The 16,613-nt window shown below is 39.9% G+C and overlaps 1 protein-coding gene, 1 long non-coding RNA gene and 1 other non-coding gene across 6 annotated transcripts; 2 read left to right on the top strand and 1 right to left on the bottom strand.

The window, feature by feature from the left end:
* Nucleotides 1-363: 363 nt before the first annotated feature.
* Nucleotides 364-2,044, top strand: LOC105354595. Its single transcript, XR_002290706.2, has 5 exons — nucleotides 364-544; nucleotides 1,093-1,128; nucleotides 1,307-1,354; nucleotides 1,525-1,581; nucleotides 1,754-2,044. It is a non-coding gene; the product is annotated as an uncharacterized LOC105354595 (long non-coding RNA).
* LOC111947853 lies at nucleotides 1,615-1,684 on the top strand. Its single transcript, XR_002873803.1, has one exon. It is a non-coding gene; the product is annotated as a small nucleolar RNA R38 (small nucleolar RNA).
* On the bottom strand, nucleotides 1,810-16,438 carry fbf1 (Fas binding factor 1). 4 transcript variants are annotated; one of them, XM_020705411.2, is made up of 30 exons: nucleotides 16,179-16,438; nucleotides 15,977-16,101; nucleotides 15,273-15,320; nucleotides 14,554-14,599; nucleotides 14,440-14,473; nucleotides 13,294-13,344; nucleotides 13,123-13,216; nucleotides 12,936-13,007; nucleotides 12,712-12,843; nucleotides 12,500-12,623; nucleotides 10,293-10,438; nucleotides 10,134-10,215; nucleotides 9,636-10,061; nucleotides 9,496-9,558; nucleotides 9,377-9,423; nucleotides 8,043-8,092; nucleotides 7,937-7,972; nucleotides 7,749-7,862; nucleotides 7,563-7,663; nucleotides 7,273-7,479; nucleotides 6,462-6,569; nucleotides 6,032-6,171; nucleotides 5,837-5,955; nucleotides 3,294-3,416; nucleotides 2,888-3,064; nucleotides 2,609-2,785; nucleotides 2,400-2,537; nucleotides 2,253-2,334; nucleotides 2,056-2,171; nucleotides 1,810-1,940 (listed from the first exon to the last, which is right to left on the bottom strand). In XM_020705411.2, exons 2-30 carry the CDS (start codon nucleotides 16,008-16,010, stop codon nucleotides 1,863-1,865), a joined length of 3,165 nt encoding a protein of 1,054 aa, XP_020561070.1. In that variant the 5' UTR covers nucleotides 16,011-16,101; nucleotides 16,179-16,438; the 3' UTR covers nucleotides 1,810-1,862. The 4 variants fall into 4 exon arrangements, with proteins under 4 accessions (XP_020561070.1, XP_020561072.1, XP_011476662.1 ...); XM_020705413.2 differs by having other exon boundaries at nucleotides 16,184-16,438; XM_011478360.3 differs by lacking the exon at nucleotides 16,179-16,438 and adding an exon at nucleotides 15,754-15,802 and having other exon boundaries at nucleotides 15,977-16,164.
* Nucleotides 16,439-16,613: the final 175 nt, after the last annotated feature.

Genomic DNA, 16,613 nt, shown 5'->3' with positions numbered 1-16,613 from the left:
GAAGTATATATATATATTTAAATTATATACCACTTTGTTTTCTATTTTTTATTCCAAGTGGTAAAATTTTCAGCAAATATTTACAAAAGAAATCAGAAAGGAATGTAGTTTTTGTAAGTAGTTTTAAGTGATTTTTCAAAATAAAACACAGGTTTAGGTCTTATGAGCATGATCACGTGATCAAACCAAGAATTTCAATCAAACTAAGGGAAATAGCTATAAAAGCCACCCGCAATAATTTAAAAATAGTCTTAATCTTAAAGTGTTTTAGTTATAATTCACTGAAAGTTCAAATCTAAAAAGGTAGCAATGCCTTTTGCAAAGGGAGGCTTTTACGGTAACCACGCCCAGACCCAAACACGTGTCCTGTTACGTCTGCGCGCTTCAGATGGGACATCCGGGTTAGAGCTTGTGCTTGCTCTTCTTACTGCTGTGCTGTGCTGAGCCGAACAGGTCTGGAACATGCTGACTTTTTACATGAAGTTTTTCGCATTGGAGCTGCGTTTATTTTCAAAGTTATCAGCAGCGAATTTACCATGAACAGGTGCGTAATAAACGAGCTGGGTTTGTTTAGTCTGTTAGGTTTCATTTAGCTTGTTAGCTTAAGCTTTAGCTAATAACACGGTTTTTTTTGGTGTTAGCTTTCTTTAATTGTTTGAAAGATTTATTTCCTCTTATCCTTTATTCAGAAATCCAAGGTAACAGAACAGAGATAGTCAGAGATCACAAACTACAAATCTAACTCTAAAAAGCACAAAACTGAAACAAAGACCAAGCAGCACACGTCAGAATCTAAATAATAAAGTAAGAAAAATAAGTAAGTAAAAACAATGACAAGATTTAAAAAGGAAAAAGAAACGAGGGACATCAGTTGACAAAAACAGAAGCCTAATTTAAAGGTATATTGGGGAGTTAACGTGTTAGCCGTTAGCTTTCTTTTAGCTAGCGAACACGTGGATGAAAACCACGTGGAGCTAGTATTAGTGGTGTTTCCCCAAATAAATGATTAAAACTTTGTTGGAGCGTCTGAAACTGATGGTATAGTTTTAAATGTGGTTATATTTCTATAATAAGTCTTTTTTTTTCTTTCAGGCATCAAATGGATCTTTCAGGATAACTTATCCAAAGGTACATTTTCAGACATCTGTAATAGTTATATTTTCCTCCTGCAGTGCATATGATGAGTTTGTTATCCCTGTCTGACATTAAACATGTGGAAATCAATGGTATCTGACCTGCTGTAGATTTGTGTACTGTTACATGTTACTAGAACTCCAACTGCTACTGATGGATTGTTTTCTTGCAGGTCATAAAGGGAACGCTTCAGCTGCTTAGGAGAGGACAGTCATCAAAGGTGAGTTGTGTTAAGTTTTTACTCTTGTTACACGTCTCAGTGAAAATTACTGCATAGGAAGTGCTGCCTGATGCGAAAACTAAAAAGCTGTTATGAGATTGACATGCAGCACTTGTTGCTGTTAAGAATAGTTGGAGTTCTTCTAATGTTTGTCTTCTTCTGCGTTACAGATGTGTTGATGTAAAGCTGGACTACAAGATGTACAGATCTTGAAGATATTACAAAAAGTAAGTGTTCCCAGAATTGCATGGAAGAGGAAGTTAAGCCGAAGATGATACAAGTTATCCCTGTCTGAATTTAGCTGTGGAGTCACGGTAACCTGAGGCTTGAATGAGCAGACATGACATCCTGAAGTAACTAAAATACTTGGATTACATTTGTCTTCTCTCTCTGTTACAGATTAGCAGCTGCAGCTGCAGACAGAGTTCCAGTGGGATTAAAGACAACCATTTAAACTTAAACATTGTTTTATTAAGATTAAAAATAGTTTTGGGAAAAAAAAACATTGTCAGGTTGTGTTTAATCTGTAGGATTTTTTTCTCAAATTGTCCAGATAAATCTGCTCCTCCTGGAGGAATTCAGTCTCCTGTGGGAAGGAAAATGGTTTTTTTAATGGAAATATGAATTCATACTTGTACATTACTTTTCAATTCTAAAGCCACATTTAAAATAAAGATCGAGTGAAAACCATCAAGAGTTACCTTTTCTGCAGTGTATTTCCAAAGGGCCAGGCACGCTTCTCGAGCTATTGACTGATGATTTGCAGACAAGTTGGGAATAAAGTCTGCAGTCAGCTCAGGAGTGGGTAACACTGAAACTAAAGTGAAAGAAAAGGAAAACAAACTAAAATCCATCCTTACTGTTTGGCCACAAAATATTTGAAACAGATTCCAACTACCTGGTAAAACAGGTGGGGCTTTAAAGCTTGAGGTTTGTGTTTGCTGTGCTTTGTCCTGCAGATAGTTTAGCTTTGTGCGCTCCTAAAAAATAAAAGCAGTTAATTAAGTATAAAAATATCTTCTGAGGAATTCTGAGAACTGCAGACCTTTAGAATGCGATTTTCCTGCATCCTCAGACTTTCCATTTGTGAGTGAATGCTCTTTAGGCGGGCCTCGTGCTCCGCCTCCACACGCTTCGCTTCCCTCAGCGCCTCTTCGCCCTCTTCATACTTATTAGCGGCGAGCTGCAGAGAATTTTTTTTATGTTAGGATTCATTTGAACAGACTTTCGAGGTTCTGTTTGATCCTAGATCACCTTGCTGAAGGACTCGACCTCCAGAGCCCGAGTTTCCAGCCTCAGGGCTGCACTACTTATTTTCTCTTTCTCTCTTTCTAGCTCTTCTCTTAGCCTTTCCAGAGTCTCTCGCTCTTGTGCTGCAGCCATCTCTTTCTGTTTCAGCTCTGCTGTGCGAAGCTTCAAGTCAGCTTGTTCCTGCAAAAGGAACAACAAATCCAACACTGTCTTTTGTGATAAACAACCACAAACCAGTTTGCCTTGAGAATTGGTTTCACCGTGACTGATTCTGAGTCGTACCTGTGCCAGAGTTATGATGGAGCCTTCTCTTTTATCCAAGAGGCTGCTAACTTCCCGCTCAGCTCTCTCGTGCCTCCTTTTATCCTGATCGTGAAAGTGGGCCCACTCGGCTGCCAGCTTCCTCCTTTCTTCTGCACAGTGCTGCATCACCGACTTCTGCTCCTCCAGCAGCACACTCTGGAGGAGACATGGAGCTCAATAAATGATGCATACTTATACTTTTCTACCATTATCAAAGCCCAAATCACTTTGCAGCCACCAATCTCTGCTGTCATCAGACCACCAGGAGCAATGTGGGGTTTGGTGTCCTTGGACAGGACACTTCAACACACGGGCAAGAGAGGTCACCCGCTCTACCTCAGCACCACAGCTGACCCTAGAGGAGATTGGTGTTTGCCAGCCTCACCTTAGCTCTCTCCAACTCCTCCCTCTCCATGCTGGTCTGCATATTGAGGACACGACGCTCTTCCTCCAGGCTCCTCTGGAGCGACTCCACCTTGGCTTGCTCTGATGCCACCTTCCAGCGTTCCTGAAGTCAGTCGAGAAAACGAGTGTGGTGGATTGAATTCCATTTGGAAAAACAGTTTTCATTCAGATCCCCCTCCGATCACCTTTCAAAATATTTTAAAAGCAGTGGCCTTTTATTTATGATTCGTTAGAACTGTTGGCATGGAGCAACCCCGCCCCCCTTCCCGTTGCTAAAAGCAGGAAGCTTGTGGCCCTCCCAGGTTATTTTCTTTGTCACAAATGAGCTCTTTTGAAAAAAGTATTTTTGATGATTTACAACAATTTGAATAAAGAAACACTCAAAAACGCAATTCTAAGATGAATTTTCTTTAAACTTGTACTCCATCGGAAAAAAGCTACAAGAACATTTTAAAAACCATTTTCATCGGAACGGGTCTTTAACTACCAAGTAAAGAATTTGTCGCAATCTGTCTTTAGAATCTTTCTATCCAGAATCCTGCTGCTGGGTTACCAACAGTGAGAAATTCCTACATCCCTTTTCTGCATTCTCCTTACTTGCTTCCAGTGTGTTTAATGGTTTTCCATTGCAACCAATGGTCTTGGACCCTCTTACGTAATGGAACTATAAACCACAAAGCAATCTAGCAGAGCTCTATTGATTAGAATCTATTGGTGATTCAATGATGGTGACCGCTTCTTCTCAGAGGCTAAAACTCTGGAACACTTCCCATAAAGACATGCAAAGACCCAACTATGCTACAAGGAAAACACTTTTTTAACCCTGGAGAACCCAAAGGGTCAAATAGGTTTTTTTTCTTCTTTTTTTGGCTGCTGTTAATTGCTTACTACTCAAAATGAACAATAAATAAAAATGTCAAACTAACTTTATCCAAGGAAAGTTTTGAAATGTTTATGGTGGCCACAAGACCTTAGCTGTGGAAACTACAGAGGAATAAATCTGATGAGCCAGACAATGAAGTTCTGGGAAAGAGTAGCTGACCCGAGACTAAGAGGAGAAGTTAACATTTGTGAGCAGCAGTATGGTTTCATGCTAAGAAAGAGAACTACAGATGCCATCTTTGCTGTGAGGATGTTGATAGAGAAGGTCAGAGAGAGAGCTACACTGTCTTTGTCGATCTGGAGAAAGCTTATGACGGGGTTCCCAGAGAGGAACTGCAGTATTATATGAGGAAGTCTGGAAGGACAGAGAAGCATGTTAGAGAAGTGCAGGACATGTATTGTCATTTGTAGCAGGAACAGGTGCCATAAAAAGGAGGGGAAGGAAGGTTAGCTGCAGCGAGGCAGAGTACATGTATGTAAAGGGAGGGACCCAAGTGGAAGAGTGAGGTTACAACAGTCCAGAGTAATGGAGAGTGTGGAAGAGAAGCGAGTGCAAGCAGGTTGGGATGGGTGGAGAAAAGTGGGATGTGTGATAGAAGCGTTTCAGCTCAAATGAAAGGAAAGGTGCAGAAAACGGTGGCGAGACCAGCCATGTTGTTCTGCCTGGAGACAGATGCACTGAGGAAAAACAGGGTTAGATGGAGGAAGCTGATTCGCTGTGGTGACACCTGAAGGGAAAAGCAACGACAACAAAAAGATTATTCATTTATTTTACATTTTTCACAACCAAAGTTTCATTAACCTTTGACCTCAGAAAGAGGTTTAGTACCAGCTACAATTTAAACTCCTCCAAAGGGATTTTGTCTAATTTCCTCGTAACTCCTCGAGCATCAGTGCGAAGCTACTTGGGAAAAAATGTTGGTTATAGAATTTTGTGGATTTTTAATGGCGTTTGGGTAGCAAGCTCACAAAAGTGGCGTTCCCCTGTTGCTGGCACATTTCTAAGTAAGGCGTTCTTAACAAAACACCTCAGTTGCCAAGGAAATCCAAAAATTTACTTTAACTTCATAGACCTGTTCGTCACTCCCAGGCAACCTAAAAAATGATTTGGTTGCTACAGAAATAAAGCCGATAGAAAAGCCGCTGTTTTGAAAAAAGGGTATGTTTTAAGTTTGCCACATTAAACTGTGACTAGGTTGGCAGAAGGGGAGAGTGAAAGGCGTGTCGCAGCTGCTCAGTGAGTGAGGATGGCGGGTGGCCGCTGCCGCTTTGATCGTTTTGTTTGGTTTCATCGCTAAAAAGGACTTTGTTTAATTGAGACTTTAGCAAAGAGCTATACAAACCTGAACAAACTGCTTAACTGTCCTATCTGTAGTATGGCCAATGGTATGGTGTTTCAATATGTCTTCCATGTAAACAAACATGTATGACTGCTGGACGCTAAAGACGGGTGCACCAAGCTCACAATTTGATTTGTTTAAGCAAAAACAAAGAAATCATCAGGATGTGACATTTATAAGTTCCAAAAACAGTTTTTCTGTCATATTTGAACTGCTGTAGCCTCCCATGTAGCCCTGATTTCATCTGCAAACTTCTATGGTTTCAAACATTTCTGATGAGTATATTGTTACAACTTCTCACCTTCTCAAGCTGCCTCTGCTGCTCATTTATCTGAGCATCCATCCTCGAAATGATCTCCTTTAAGTAACTCCGCTCCTCTGCCGTGGCTTTCTGCTGCTGGCTCAGACGGTCCTCCAAAACTGAGGAGCAACATTGGGATGAGAGATCCCAATTTGTTTTTAGACCTACTGGTCCAAAGCGTGGGACCTGGAGTACCTCGGAGCTGCTCCTCTCTGTGCCGCGCTCCCCGTTCCAGGCCGTGAGCGCTTTGCTCGTGTGCACTCTCCACCCGAGAGGAGAGCTCTTCAAGCCGAGAGGAGAACTGCTCCATCTGCTCAATCACCCCCGTCAGAGACCTGGACGAAGACGGCGGATTCACAAGGAGGGGTGGGAACATTGCTCATTTTGAAAATGTATTTATAAGTAGAAAGATACCAGTAACTTTGCAGACATGTAATCAGAAAAGCAAAACTAAATTAAAACTGAGAGGTTTCTGGTAAAAAAAACGTTGCACTTTGTAAGATTTAATTTGAAATTATTTGTGTTTTTGAAAGAAAAAAAGGAAATTCCAATTGAAGCCTGGTGGTAAATATACAGATCTGTGCTTAAAACATTTGGTGTTTTTCATCCTGTGGTTCCGACTTGCCTCGTCTGAGACGTTGCGCTTGTCACGGCATCAATCTCTTCCTCCTTTAGTCTCTTCAATCTCTGGATTTGATCCTCGTGGTCTTTTTTCATCTCTAGGATAGACTGTCTGGAAGGCAAAAAGAGACAAATCTGAAATAGATTTAATGCAATTTTAAACCAATGGACAAACAAAAAAAAACATTTGGAATTGAAGATGTGAAAGATGTGTTTTAATCAAAAGTGCAGGTTGTAAACTTAAAGGAAATATTGAATATTACAAAATAAAAGGAAAAATTAAATTGAAAGAAATATTACAATTACAAAAATAATTTTGTCAAAAAAAAAGAATTAGCAAAGAACATGTTTTAAAAAAGTAGCAAGGCAAGAATGGTTATTCTGACAAATAGAATGACTGAGTGAGAGTTGTTTATTTGTCAATGGAAGTCTATTTTGCCTTCTTGGAGCCAGCGGGTATTTCCTGTTTGAAACATGAGGGGGGGGGGTCACTCAGTCCAGTTCTCGTATACAGTCAATGGTCACGACCAAAAGCAAAATTCTGAATTGAAACTAAACGAATGAAAGTGAAGAGTAAGAGAAACAACCAAAAAAAAAACAGGATAAAACAGAAGCTTTTATGAATAAAAATGATCTCATTTGGTAAAAGTTTTATGTTTACAGTTTTTTTAATTAAAGTTTCAAATTCATACATTTTTAAAAATGTTTAATATTTCTTTCAAGTTTGAAATGTGGATTTTTCATCTGTCTTGTCTAGTTTTCCATTGACTTTCAGCTGATCCTCATTTGCCTTCATACGCTCCACTGTGGTTTACCTCTGAAGATCTCGGAGCCTCTCCACCTCCCGGTCTCTGTCCTGCTGCACCTGGGCCACCTTCCGGTGGTACTGCGCCTGCAGTTCCGAGCGTTCCTGCTCCACAGCTCGCGTTAACGCCGCCATCCGCTCTATCAGATCTTCACACTCGAGCCGCGATCGCGTTTCCCTCTGAGCGGCTGCCTCCTCCAGCAGCTTCACACGGGCCCTGCGAACGTGCAAAAACCCAAACCTGCTAAGACACCAGCAGAACACAGGACTCCGCACAGTTTGTGTGCGTTATTTTTTCACCTGTGTGCGTTCTCCATGAACTCCACATCTTGTGCGTGTCGCAGCTGGATGCTCTCTAACATCATCTGGGTTTGGCCTCGCTCCAACTGCAGGATCTTGAGCTTCATTATAAAAAGCACTGCAGTGAAGCAGCAGAATGTACAAAAATACCTCAAAGTTACTCTTTAAATCATTAGCACGCCAAACCTGTCCTTCCAGCTCAGTGATGCGGGCCTTTAGACTCTGATAATCGCCAGCTTGTTTGTCTTTGAGCGTCTGTGGGGCCTCGCCATCAACAACACCTAAGCTGCGCAATCGTGTCTGAAACCATGAGAAATTGTTCTGGTAGAAGCATAGATAGACTTTGACAGTCACAGAGGGGAGGAGGAGGTTACCTGCTGCTGCTGCGGAGTTCCTGCTGAAGAAAACACCTGGAGGGTTCAAAAAGCCACGTCATGATCGGTAAATCTGAAATTGACATTTCTAAAACTACAATAATACCTGTTGTTGGACAGAAACCGGTGTGCTCTGCATTTGGCTTTGTGGAAAAACTAAAAAGGAGAAAAAAAGGGAAAAGTAATAATCATAATTTGCTGCAGATTTGGTGGCTGTTGCTTGGCAACTCTCAGCATCAGCTCTCTATCGGTTTTCTATCGGATTGAGGTTCAGAGACTGGCTGGGTCACTCCAGGACCTTGATATGCTTTAGGTTTAGGGTCATTATCCTGTTGGAAGAACCATCCATGACCCTTTTTTAGCCTCCTGGTGGAGGCTGCTGCACACGTGTCTTCTTAAAGCAGGGCTACTTTGTGAGCTCTGCAAGATAAACTATTGTGGTGCAAAGTATTACCAATGCTTTTCTTGATGGCTGGAGTCTCAGCTGTTTCAGGCCTATTTCTCACTGTTCTCATGGTCATGGAAACCCCAGACCTACAGGTGGATCGATGGTCATGTTCTTGGATTTTAGGACAATTGCACCAACAGTTGTCACCTTAACCTCCAGCTTCTTGCTGATGGTTTTGTAGTTCATTCCGCTCTTGTCCAGGTCTACGATTGTCTCCCTTAAATCCACAGAAAGCTCTTTAGTCTTTCCCAAGATGGAGACTGACTGATTCTGTGGCAGGTTTCTTTTCTACACATGATTAGTTCAAACAGGTGTCTTCAGCTCAGGTGACAGGTTGATTAAGAGAGTCGAACTGGTCTGTGTGAACCAGAACTCTTAATGGTTAAAAGGGGATCAAATACTTATTTCCCTTAATGAAATGCAAATAAATGTATATAAATTCTTTAAAGTTGATTTCTTGATTCTCTTTGTGATTTTCTGTCTCAGGGTTAAATTGAACCTACTATTAGGTTGACAGACTTTCAATTTCTTTTTTAAGCGGACAAACCTACAAAATCAGCAAGGGATCAAATACTTCTTTTACTTGTTTGTGCACCATGTAAGTCACTCTCTATGGTTACCGGTACCTCCGTGTCATTATGGCAGGCTGTTCCATGGGTGCATGGAAAGCTGTAGTGGTCTGCCCTGCCCTGTAGGTGACCACTGCCAGATAAAGAGACTAAGGGGCTAAAAACCCAAGTGGGTTTAAACACCGCTTACTTTGAATATAGTTGGGTTTTAAGAGGCAAAGTTTGTGGGGTGGAGAGGAAGTATTGCTGGGAGCAAACTGAGTATAAGGAAGATGCATTGAACTTGGAGAGCAAGATCGAATGGAATCTACAGGGAGTGGGGACAGATTTGGATCTGATGTGATGAGGGCGGGACTTCTGCATCCCAGCTTAACTTTGTTGCTTAATTGAACTGATTAGCTGGTGTATGACAGAAGCAAATACCTTGCTTTGGCCTCTCCTCTTCGAGTCGAGTGGAATGAGCCGCAGGGCTGCGTTAAGAAAAGTCTTAGTGTGCAAAACTTCAACAAAACATGTAAGATTGGACAAAACAAAGATCTCACCTAGTTTCTCTGACAGATGGAATTGTGTCTTTGATGCCTCTGGGTGTTTTCAATGTTTCCAGGCTGAAAACAAAACAATCTTTTTTCTTTTACTGGGAATCATATTTTTCTCTCTTTATCTTCTTTTCTAGTTCGATTACCTAAAATCCCAGTCAAGGTCTACTCTTTCCTGAAAGCCTGACAAGTCCTCCTGCTTAGAAGGTTTTGCAGCTTCATTGGACGCTGACGGAGTCGTCTTCTTCCTCTGTGTCAACCAGTCCTCCTCCTCCTCCTCCTTTTTCTTCTGGTCTCTAGAAACTTCAGGTTTGGCATCACTTTGTGTGTCTGTTCTTTTTGTGACAGATGTGTTTTGAATTCCAGTCGAGGGGGATTTTCTCTCCAAAAACGGCAAGGAGGAGGCCTTTTGGGATTCCGCTGAGACCCTCGTCTCTTTGGAGTCATCTTCTAGGTTATTCTGCTCCTCGTTTGCCGCGAAGCCGAGCCAGTCGAGCGAGTTGCGATGTCGACTGGAAGAGGGTTTAGGTCTCCTCTCAGGAGTCGAGGCGCTGACATCCTCAGTAGAAAACCTAATGAGTATGAGAAGAGTCAAAAAAGAGAAATTTCTGATTTCTGAATCACTAACAGGAAGATGGACACACCTGACAGACTGTCTGCGGGATTGGCGTCCTTCCGGAGTGGACCCTAAGGTGGGCTGATAGGATCCAAAAGTCAGATCTTCCTCTGAAAAGATGAAAAGCAAAACGAGTAACGGTTGAAACAGCATTTTCCAAAGGACAGAGTTGTGGCTTTGTTCTTACCCCTAACAATGGAGGTTTTCGGCTTTTCGTAGGACGGAAGTTGCTCCTTCTTCTCGCCTGTGGGTGGTCGCTCTGGAAGACGCTGTGAAGTTACACCTTCTAGAATATCATCAATCTTTGTGTGTGGCCTCTGAGGGGAGTTCCACCTGAAAGGAGCAATGAAAAGAGGTACAGAAAGACAAAAACAGGCACGCAATTAAAGACCCAATCAAAATTGTACTGGCTGTTTGAAATTTTTCTGAAGATGGAGTACATATATTAAGAAAATGAAGTTCAAAACTGCATTCCTAAGTATTTCTTTATTCAAAATATAGTAAATATGAAAAAATACTGTTTCAAAAGGAGCTTATTTGTGACATCCAAAAAAAGCTAGGAGGGCCACAAGCCCCTTTCTCCGAGCTCTCATGGACGGGAAGGGGGGCGGGGTTGCTCCATGCTAAAAGTTTCACCTACAACTCGGGCTACACCAGCCTCCATGCACACGTTTAAGTGGCTACTTCAAAGGAAAGGTCTGTGTAAATGCGTTTTTAGATCTACAAATTCAATGTGCGTCTATTGAATGCACGTTGCTGGTTAAACAAAGTTGAACTTTGACCAATCAGGGACTCGGATATGGTAGTGATGTATGAATGACGTCCCTTCTACTTCATGGGAATTCTAACGTTCAAAAAGTGATCATAAACGAAAAATGAATAATTGCGGCTTGTGCCCGGCTGGAATAAAATGGCACCAAGTCTTTCATATATTAGAACAGAGCTGTGAAAGAACTGGAGCTAGATTTGTCTGCATTTCACAATGAAACTCTTCCAACTATAGGTGGTAAAGGTGTGCTAGTTAACAGTAGATCAGGTAAAAGAAAAAGCCCCTCCCTGCCTGTCCAGTGTGAACACCATGGGCTATACGCATAATCAAGAACATGTTTAGCACATTCTGCCTATGCCTGGTTTGTACATAGCTTCAGAGTTGAATTTCAGATGAACTCCTGCCGCTCTGCAGAAACTATGTCCTAGAAAATGACTTGGGGTGTATTCAGACTGGACACATTTGGTTTGCTTAAAGTGAACCAGAGTTTGTTTCCCCTGATAATCCGGAACACATTTCTAGTTTGAATACACCCAAGCAGACCCTGGTCCGGGACCAGGAAACGCTTCCGGACCCATCTTTCGAGATGGTCTTGGTCCTTTTCCAAACAGACTGAGCTTCGGTTCGCTCTGAGATTCCTCAGTCTGAATACAATCCTGAACCAAAAGCCCACCGTAGCCGATGTAAACAGAGTAGGAATGTAGCAACAGATGAGCCGCGGACGAATGCAAAGCAACGGTTGTCGTGTTATCAAATAGTACAAAGGGTCCAACTGTTTATTTTTTAGAACTTTAATTTTGACATAGCTAAAAAAGCTTCTTACATGTATTTCTATGTCCCGTTACGTGGCATGTGCCTGCTGTGACGTCATCCTAAAAGCTACGCTGTAGTTCCTTACGAATTCTCTCAAAATAATGCCACAATACCACAACGATGAGACACAGCAACTCATTGAAATGTGAATTCAATTCAGAATTCAATTCAGACTCATCAAAACACCTTTTAACGTGATCCACATTGCTTCTCTTTGTTTTCCCCACAATCTATTTGACATAAACATTTATCTGTCTTATCACGCCCTGCAGCGTGCCTCCACCGGACCAAAATAGCTAGTAAAAAGTGTTGAGCCTGACGTTGATGCATGCGTTTAAATTGACCAGTAAGTTATAAAGTTTGAATGAACTAAAAGTGCAGGACTTCCATTATTTCCGCCAATAGTTGCATTGCTCCATCCTCGTAATTCCTGACCAATGAGTGAAGAGATCTTTAGTCACATGATTTAGTTTACAAGCTTCACTCTGTAACAGGAAAGTCCCCTTAACAGCAGTGTGAATACAAACCAAACGTGAGGTTCAGGACTTGATCCGGACTAAATTAAACAGACCGGGTCAGGACCAAACGGTTTTCCCAGTTTGATACACCCATAGTTTCTGCAGGTTTTTGGCTAAAAATTAAAAGACCACTGGGAACGCTTTTATAACAGATCAAAAGATTATCAGAGTGAGTCTTTAAGGAACAAAGGCAGTATGTAATTAAAGCTGCTGAAAGGGGCCAAAACACTGTGATTAATTATTGATTACACTTTTATGAAAGGACAGCAAATAAAGCCAGAACAAAGCTGCTACCTCTCCTTGGCCGACCAAAGTGGACTTTCTTTTTTGGGGGGATTTTTTTTCTCATTGTCAAGTCCAAGTAAATCCGTGAGGTCATCATTCTCAAAAAGAAACAAGTCCTTTTTTGATGTCCTTGCTATAAAAAAAAAGATTAAAAAGATTAAAAAACTCAGTCTGTGGCGGTTAAAAGCGAAAGCACAATTTCTGGAGGATTAGCATGTTACTTGTTTGAACTTCCATCTTTGGAGAAGCAGAAGGAGAAGACTTGTCCGGTTTGGCCTGCCTCGGCTTCGCTTTGGGCTTCGTTTCATCTGGAAGAAGGTTATCAAGTGGATCGGACAGGGAGTCGTCCAAATCTGCAGGGAACAGTAGATGACTATTTTGAAGAAGAAGAAGAAGAAGATTTATTTCAGTGCAAATATTTATCCCCCTGGTGATGTTTCCTTACCAGAAAACGTGGTCTTCTTCAAGACAGGAGGGGATGAAGGTGTGGGCTTCTTTACGCCACCAGGGGATTTATCTTAGTGAAAAAAGGGGCACAGTTTTTTTTTTTAATTCAAAGAAGTTAATAATATCAAGTTAGAAAAGAAAACCATTATACTTGTTGAGTGGGATGGTTTTCAGGGCTCCATTACCTGTGCCATGGTTTCCATCTCCGTCTAACACAGCAGAGGCTTTCTTCAAACTCTCATTTTCAGCCTGCTTTGTTTTTACGGCACTGGGTTTTTCCTGGGATCCGAAAATGTTCACCTCCATGAAGTGACAACATTAGCTGTGTCCAATATTGCAAAGTTAATCTTTTTTACCTCCATGTTCTTCAAGATGTCGTTGGGATCGGCTGCTGAGACGTCAGAATCCTAAACAGAGATAACAGTTCTAATGATATTAAAGCCACGAGCGTCATGTAGTAGTCATGTAGTCACTGGCTGAGCGGCTGCTCCATGCACTTTACCCTCTGCTTCTGCTCCACGAAAGATTCATGAAAAAACAAACTCTTTTTTCAAAATGGACCTTTTCTGTTGGTTTTATATCCATAGCAACCATTTCATTTTGGTCGCCTGGGGGTGACGAACAGGTCTGTGACATTTTTAGAAGACTTGGCAAAAGTACATTTTGGGATTTCCTTGGCAAAGGAGGTTTTTTTACACCCCATCCACATTCTTAATATGTTCATATCGTATGTTAAACCATTTTGTTCAGCTGGAGCCAACGAGTCATGTATTTTATTTTCACAAAACTTCAGTACACAATGTGTGAGCAACTGGGCAAGCCATTTATGCAAGCTGGTCATGCTAATGCTGTTAAGAACCAACAAGGAGTTTCCCAATGATGGTTGAGGAGTAAGGAGGCCATAGATTGACATCCCTAGGAGTTTAAAATTGTTGCTGGTACAAAATGTGTGTTTTTTTTCATTCAATATGGAGGCCTCTTCCCAAGGTCAAAGGTCAACAAAACTTTGTAGGGTTAACCCTGTGGCATGTCTGAAATTTCACGAAGATCGTTCAAAACACGTTTTCATTTCCCATATTGTGGGTAAATGAGAAAATGACAAATTTTACACTTAGGCACAAAGTACCCCCAAGCTGTGGGTCCTGTGGCCATCCCATAATAATTTTAAAACTTCTTTTGCATATCTCCACACAAGTGTTTTGGTTTTGTTAGTGAATTGTAAGTGGATTGGAGATTTTTTTTAAATATTTTCTCCTGCTGTGATGTCATTATTTTGGGGGCGGGGTCGTTCACTATGCTCAAAATTCCTTTTGACAAAGTACCGGGTGTATGCAAATTCTGTTTGTCTTTGAGCGTGTGGCCTGGGCAAAATCTACGCTCAGAAGCACAGTAAGAAAGAAGAGTTGTGAGTCCAGGACGGCTGTAGGTCAGAATAATGAAGAGTCAATAGAACTGGTGCTACAGAAAGAGACATCTTTGGGATGTTTTTTTTTTCTTCATACCTCAAAGTCCAAACCATCTTTTGTAGATGGTGACCTGAAAAACAAAAAACAATAGTTCAACTCCAGTAATTAAGAATTTAAAAGGAGTTTAAATCCTGAATTCTTCCAACCTACTTGTTTGCTGGTTCACTGAGACCTCCTCTGGTCCTGATTGGCTGTTCTGATAAGTAAAATGTTAAAAATAAAAGTCACAAAAAACTACAAACACTTTCCCCATCATAATGTGTTTGAATTTGTGATTATAAAATGAGTTTGTCATAAAAAAAATGCTTAATCAATTATTGAAGATGGTTAAAATGATTGATTTCTAATTATATTACTTTCTTCAAAAAGTCAGGATTTTTTATGTTTATTTTCTGATAGTGTTATTTTTAATCATTAACATGATTTTTGTAATAAAAAAAAATCTGAATATATTTAGATAACTGATCTGTATGTGGTATGTTATTAAACAAACTAGTTATAAAATAAGTATGAAGTAATTCATCATTGTCATGTGATTTATTGATACTTAAGCATAAGTAATGACCTGAAACTGTGTTGGTAAGGCATTGATATCAGATAAAAAGTTATGAACCGGATAATGATAATCATGTAATAAAAATGGTTACGGTTGAACAGGGGTGGGATTATATAAATTTGCTTCCTTCCACTCCCTTTCAGTAATCTTTGATTTAAAGTCTAATTATCCTAAGTTTGATATGTCTTTGAATGAATGCATGAATTATTATTGTATTGCTTTGTGCATTAGTCCTTTATTGCTTTAAATAAACCATTTCAAATCAAAATCCTAACATCAGAAAAAAAAAACAATGCTCAAGATCTGGACTTACTTATATCTTTGAAGAGGCTGTCAAACAAATCCTCATCTCCAAATAGACCTGAAAGCAGCAGGAAACATCAACCAACAGCTTCCAACACAAAGGTATAAGTTGGTTCAATTTTCAGAAGTTATGGGAAAAAAAATAGAACAAACAAAATAAGAGAAAACAAAAAAGACAGTTTATCATCTTACCCAGAATACCTTTTGGTAAATTTGCATTTTTGTGAGAAATGTTTCTCCTACCAAACAGCTGCTGAGATTTATTCATATAGATAAAATATAACATAAAATATAATGATATTAATTTACTGTAAGTATTTTCTATTTTCTATTTAGGAAATTATTATTGCTGCAACAGTTTAGTTGCCTAATAAAAGTTAAATTTATCACTAAAACAACATTGTTGGTTTATATTTATAAAATAAAATGAGTTTTAAAGTCAAAGTGTGTCTCCTATATTGGAATAATATGACTAAGACTTATACACTTACTTTCAGATGCCTTACTCTTCGTTTTTGTTGCTTGCAACAAAACGTGTGCCTAGTTGTTAAAAACAGCATGAGCATTAATTACACACGAAATCTTTCGTGTAATAACCCTAAAAGAAAGTATATGTTTTAACAAATAAATATTAGTTAAAAAATACACGTTTCCATCTAAAAGTAAAATAAATAAATAAATAAGTAAATACAAAATTTAGCGTTTCTTACTTACCATTTCGTTTATTTAGTTTTTTTGTAGCAGCCATATTTTAGCTAGCTTCTTAGCTAGCTCGTGACCGACAGATAAGAGGGCGTCTCTCGTCTCCCCTGGTAACCATTACCGACCTTAGTTGGCACCTGTTTTTATAATAATACAATGCAACGACTGTCCAAAGTTATAAATGACAAATATAAATTTAAACAGACAAACTTTCCTTAACTTAAGGGTTAGCATTTCACGTTTTTCGATGGATTTAAATTTGGCTAGCACGACGTAACACGTTAAAAACACGAACCAGGTTCCTGTATTAGAAAACTCTAATTGCACCTTCTGGTTCAAGTTACTTTTTTTTAAAAAACTATATTTTTCAAAAAGTATCCAACGAGAGAAAGCCAGGGCGTTTAACAACGCCTGGTTCATTCACACAGACAACAGGACCTCATCGTACGAACCGGCAAAAAAAAAAAAAACTTCCTGTTTACTAATCGAGAGGCACTGTGGGAAATGTAGTTATTTCCACAAAAATATCAGTATTAAAATATGTTTATTACTTTATTTGTTTGAAATATATATTTTTTTCAAATCACTTTGTTATTGAAAAAATAACCGTGAGGTATAAAAAACCAAATTCTTCTAAAAGCTTCTGGAA

The sequence above is a fragment of the Oryzias latipes genome, chromosome 8, assembly GCF_002234675.1.
Source record: "Oryzias latipes chromosome 8, ASM223467v1".
NCBI lineage: Eukaryota > Metazoa > Chordata > Actinopteri > Beloniformes > Adrianichthyidae > Oryzias > Oryzias latipes.
The sequence above is the reverse complement of the archived record's forward strand: the minus strand, read 5'-3'. Positions and strand labels throughout refer to the sequence as shown.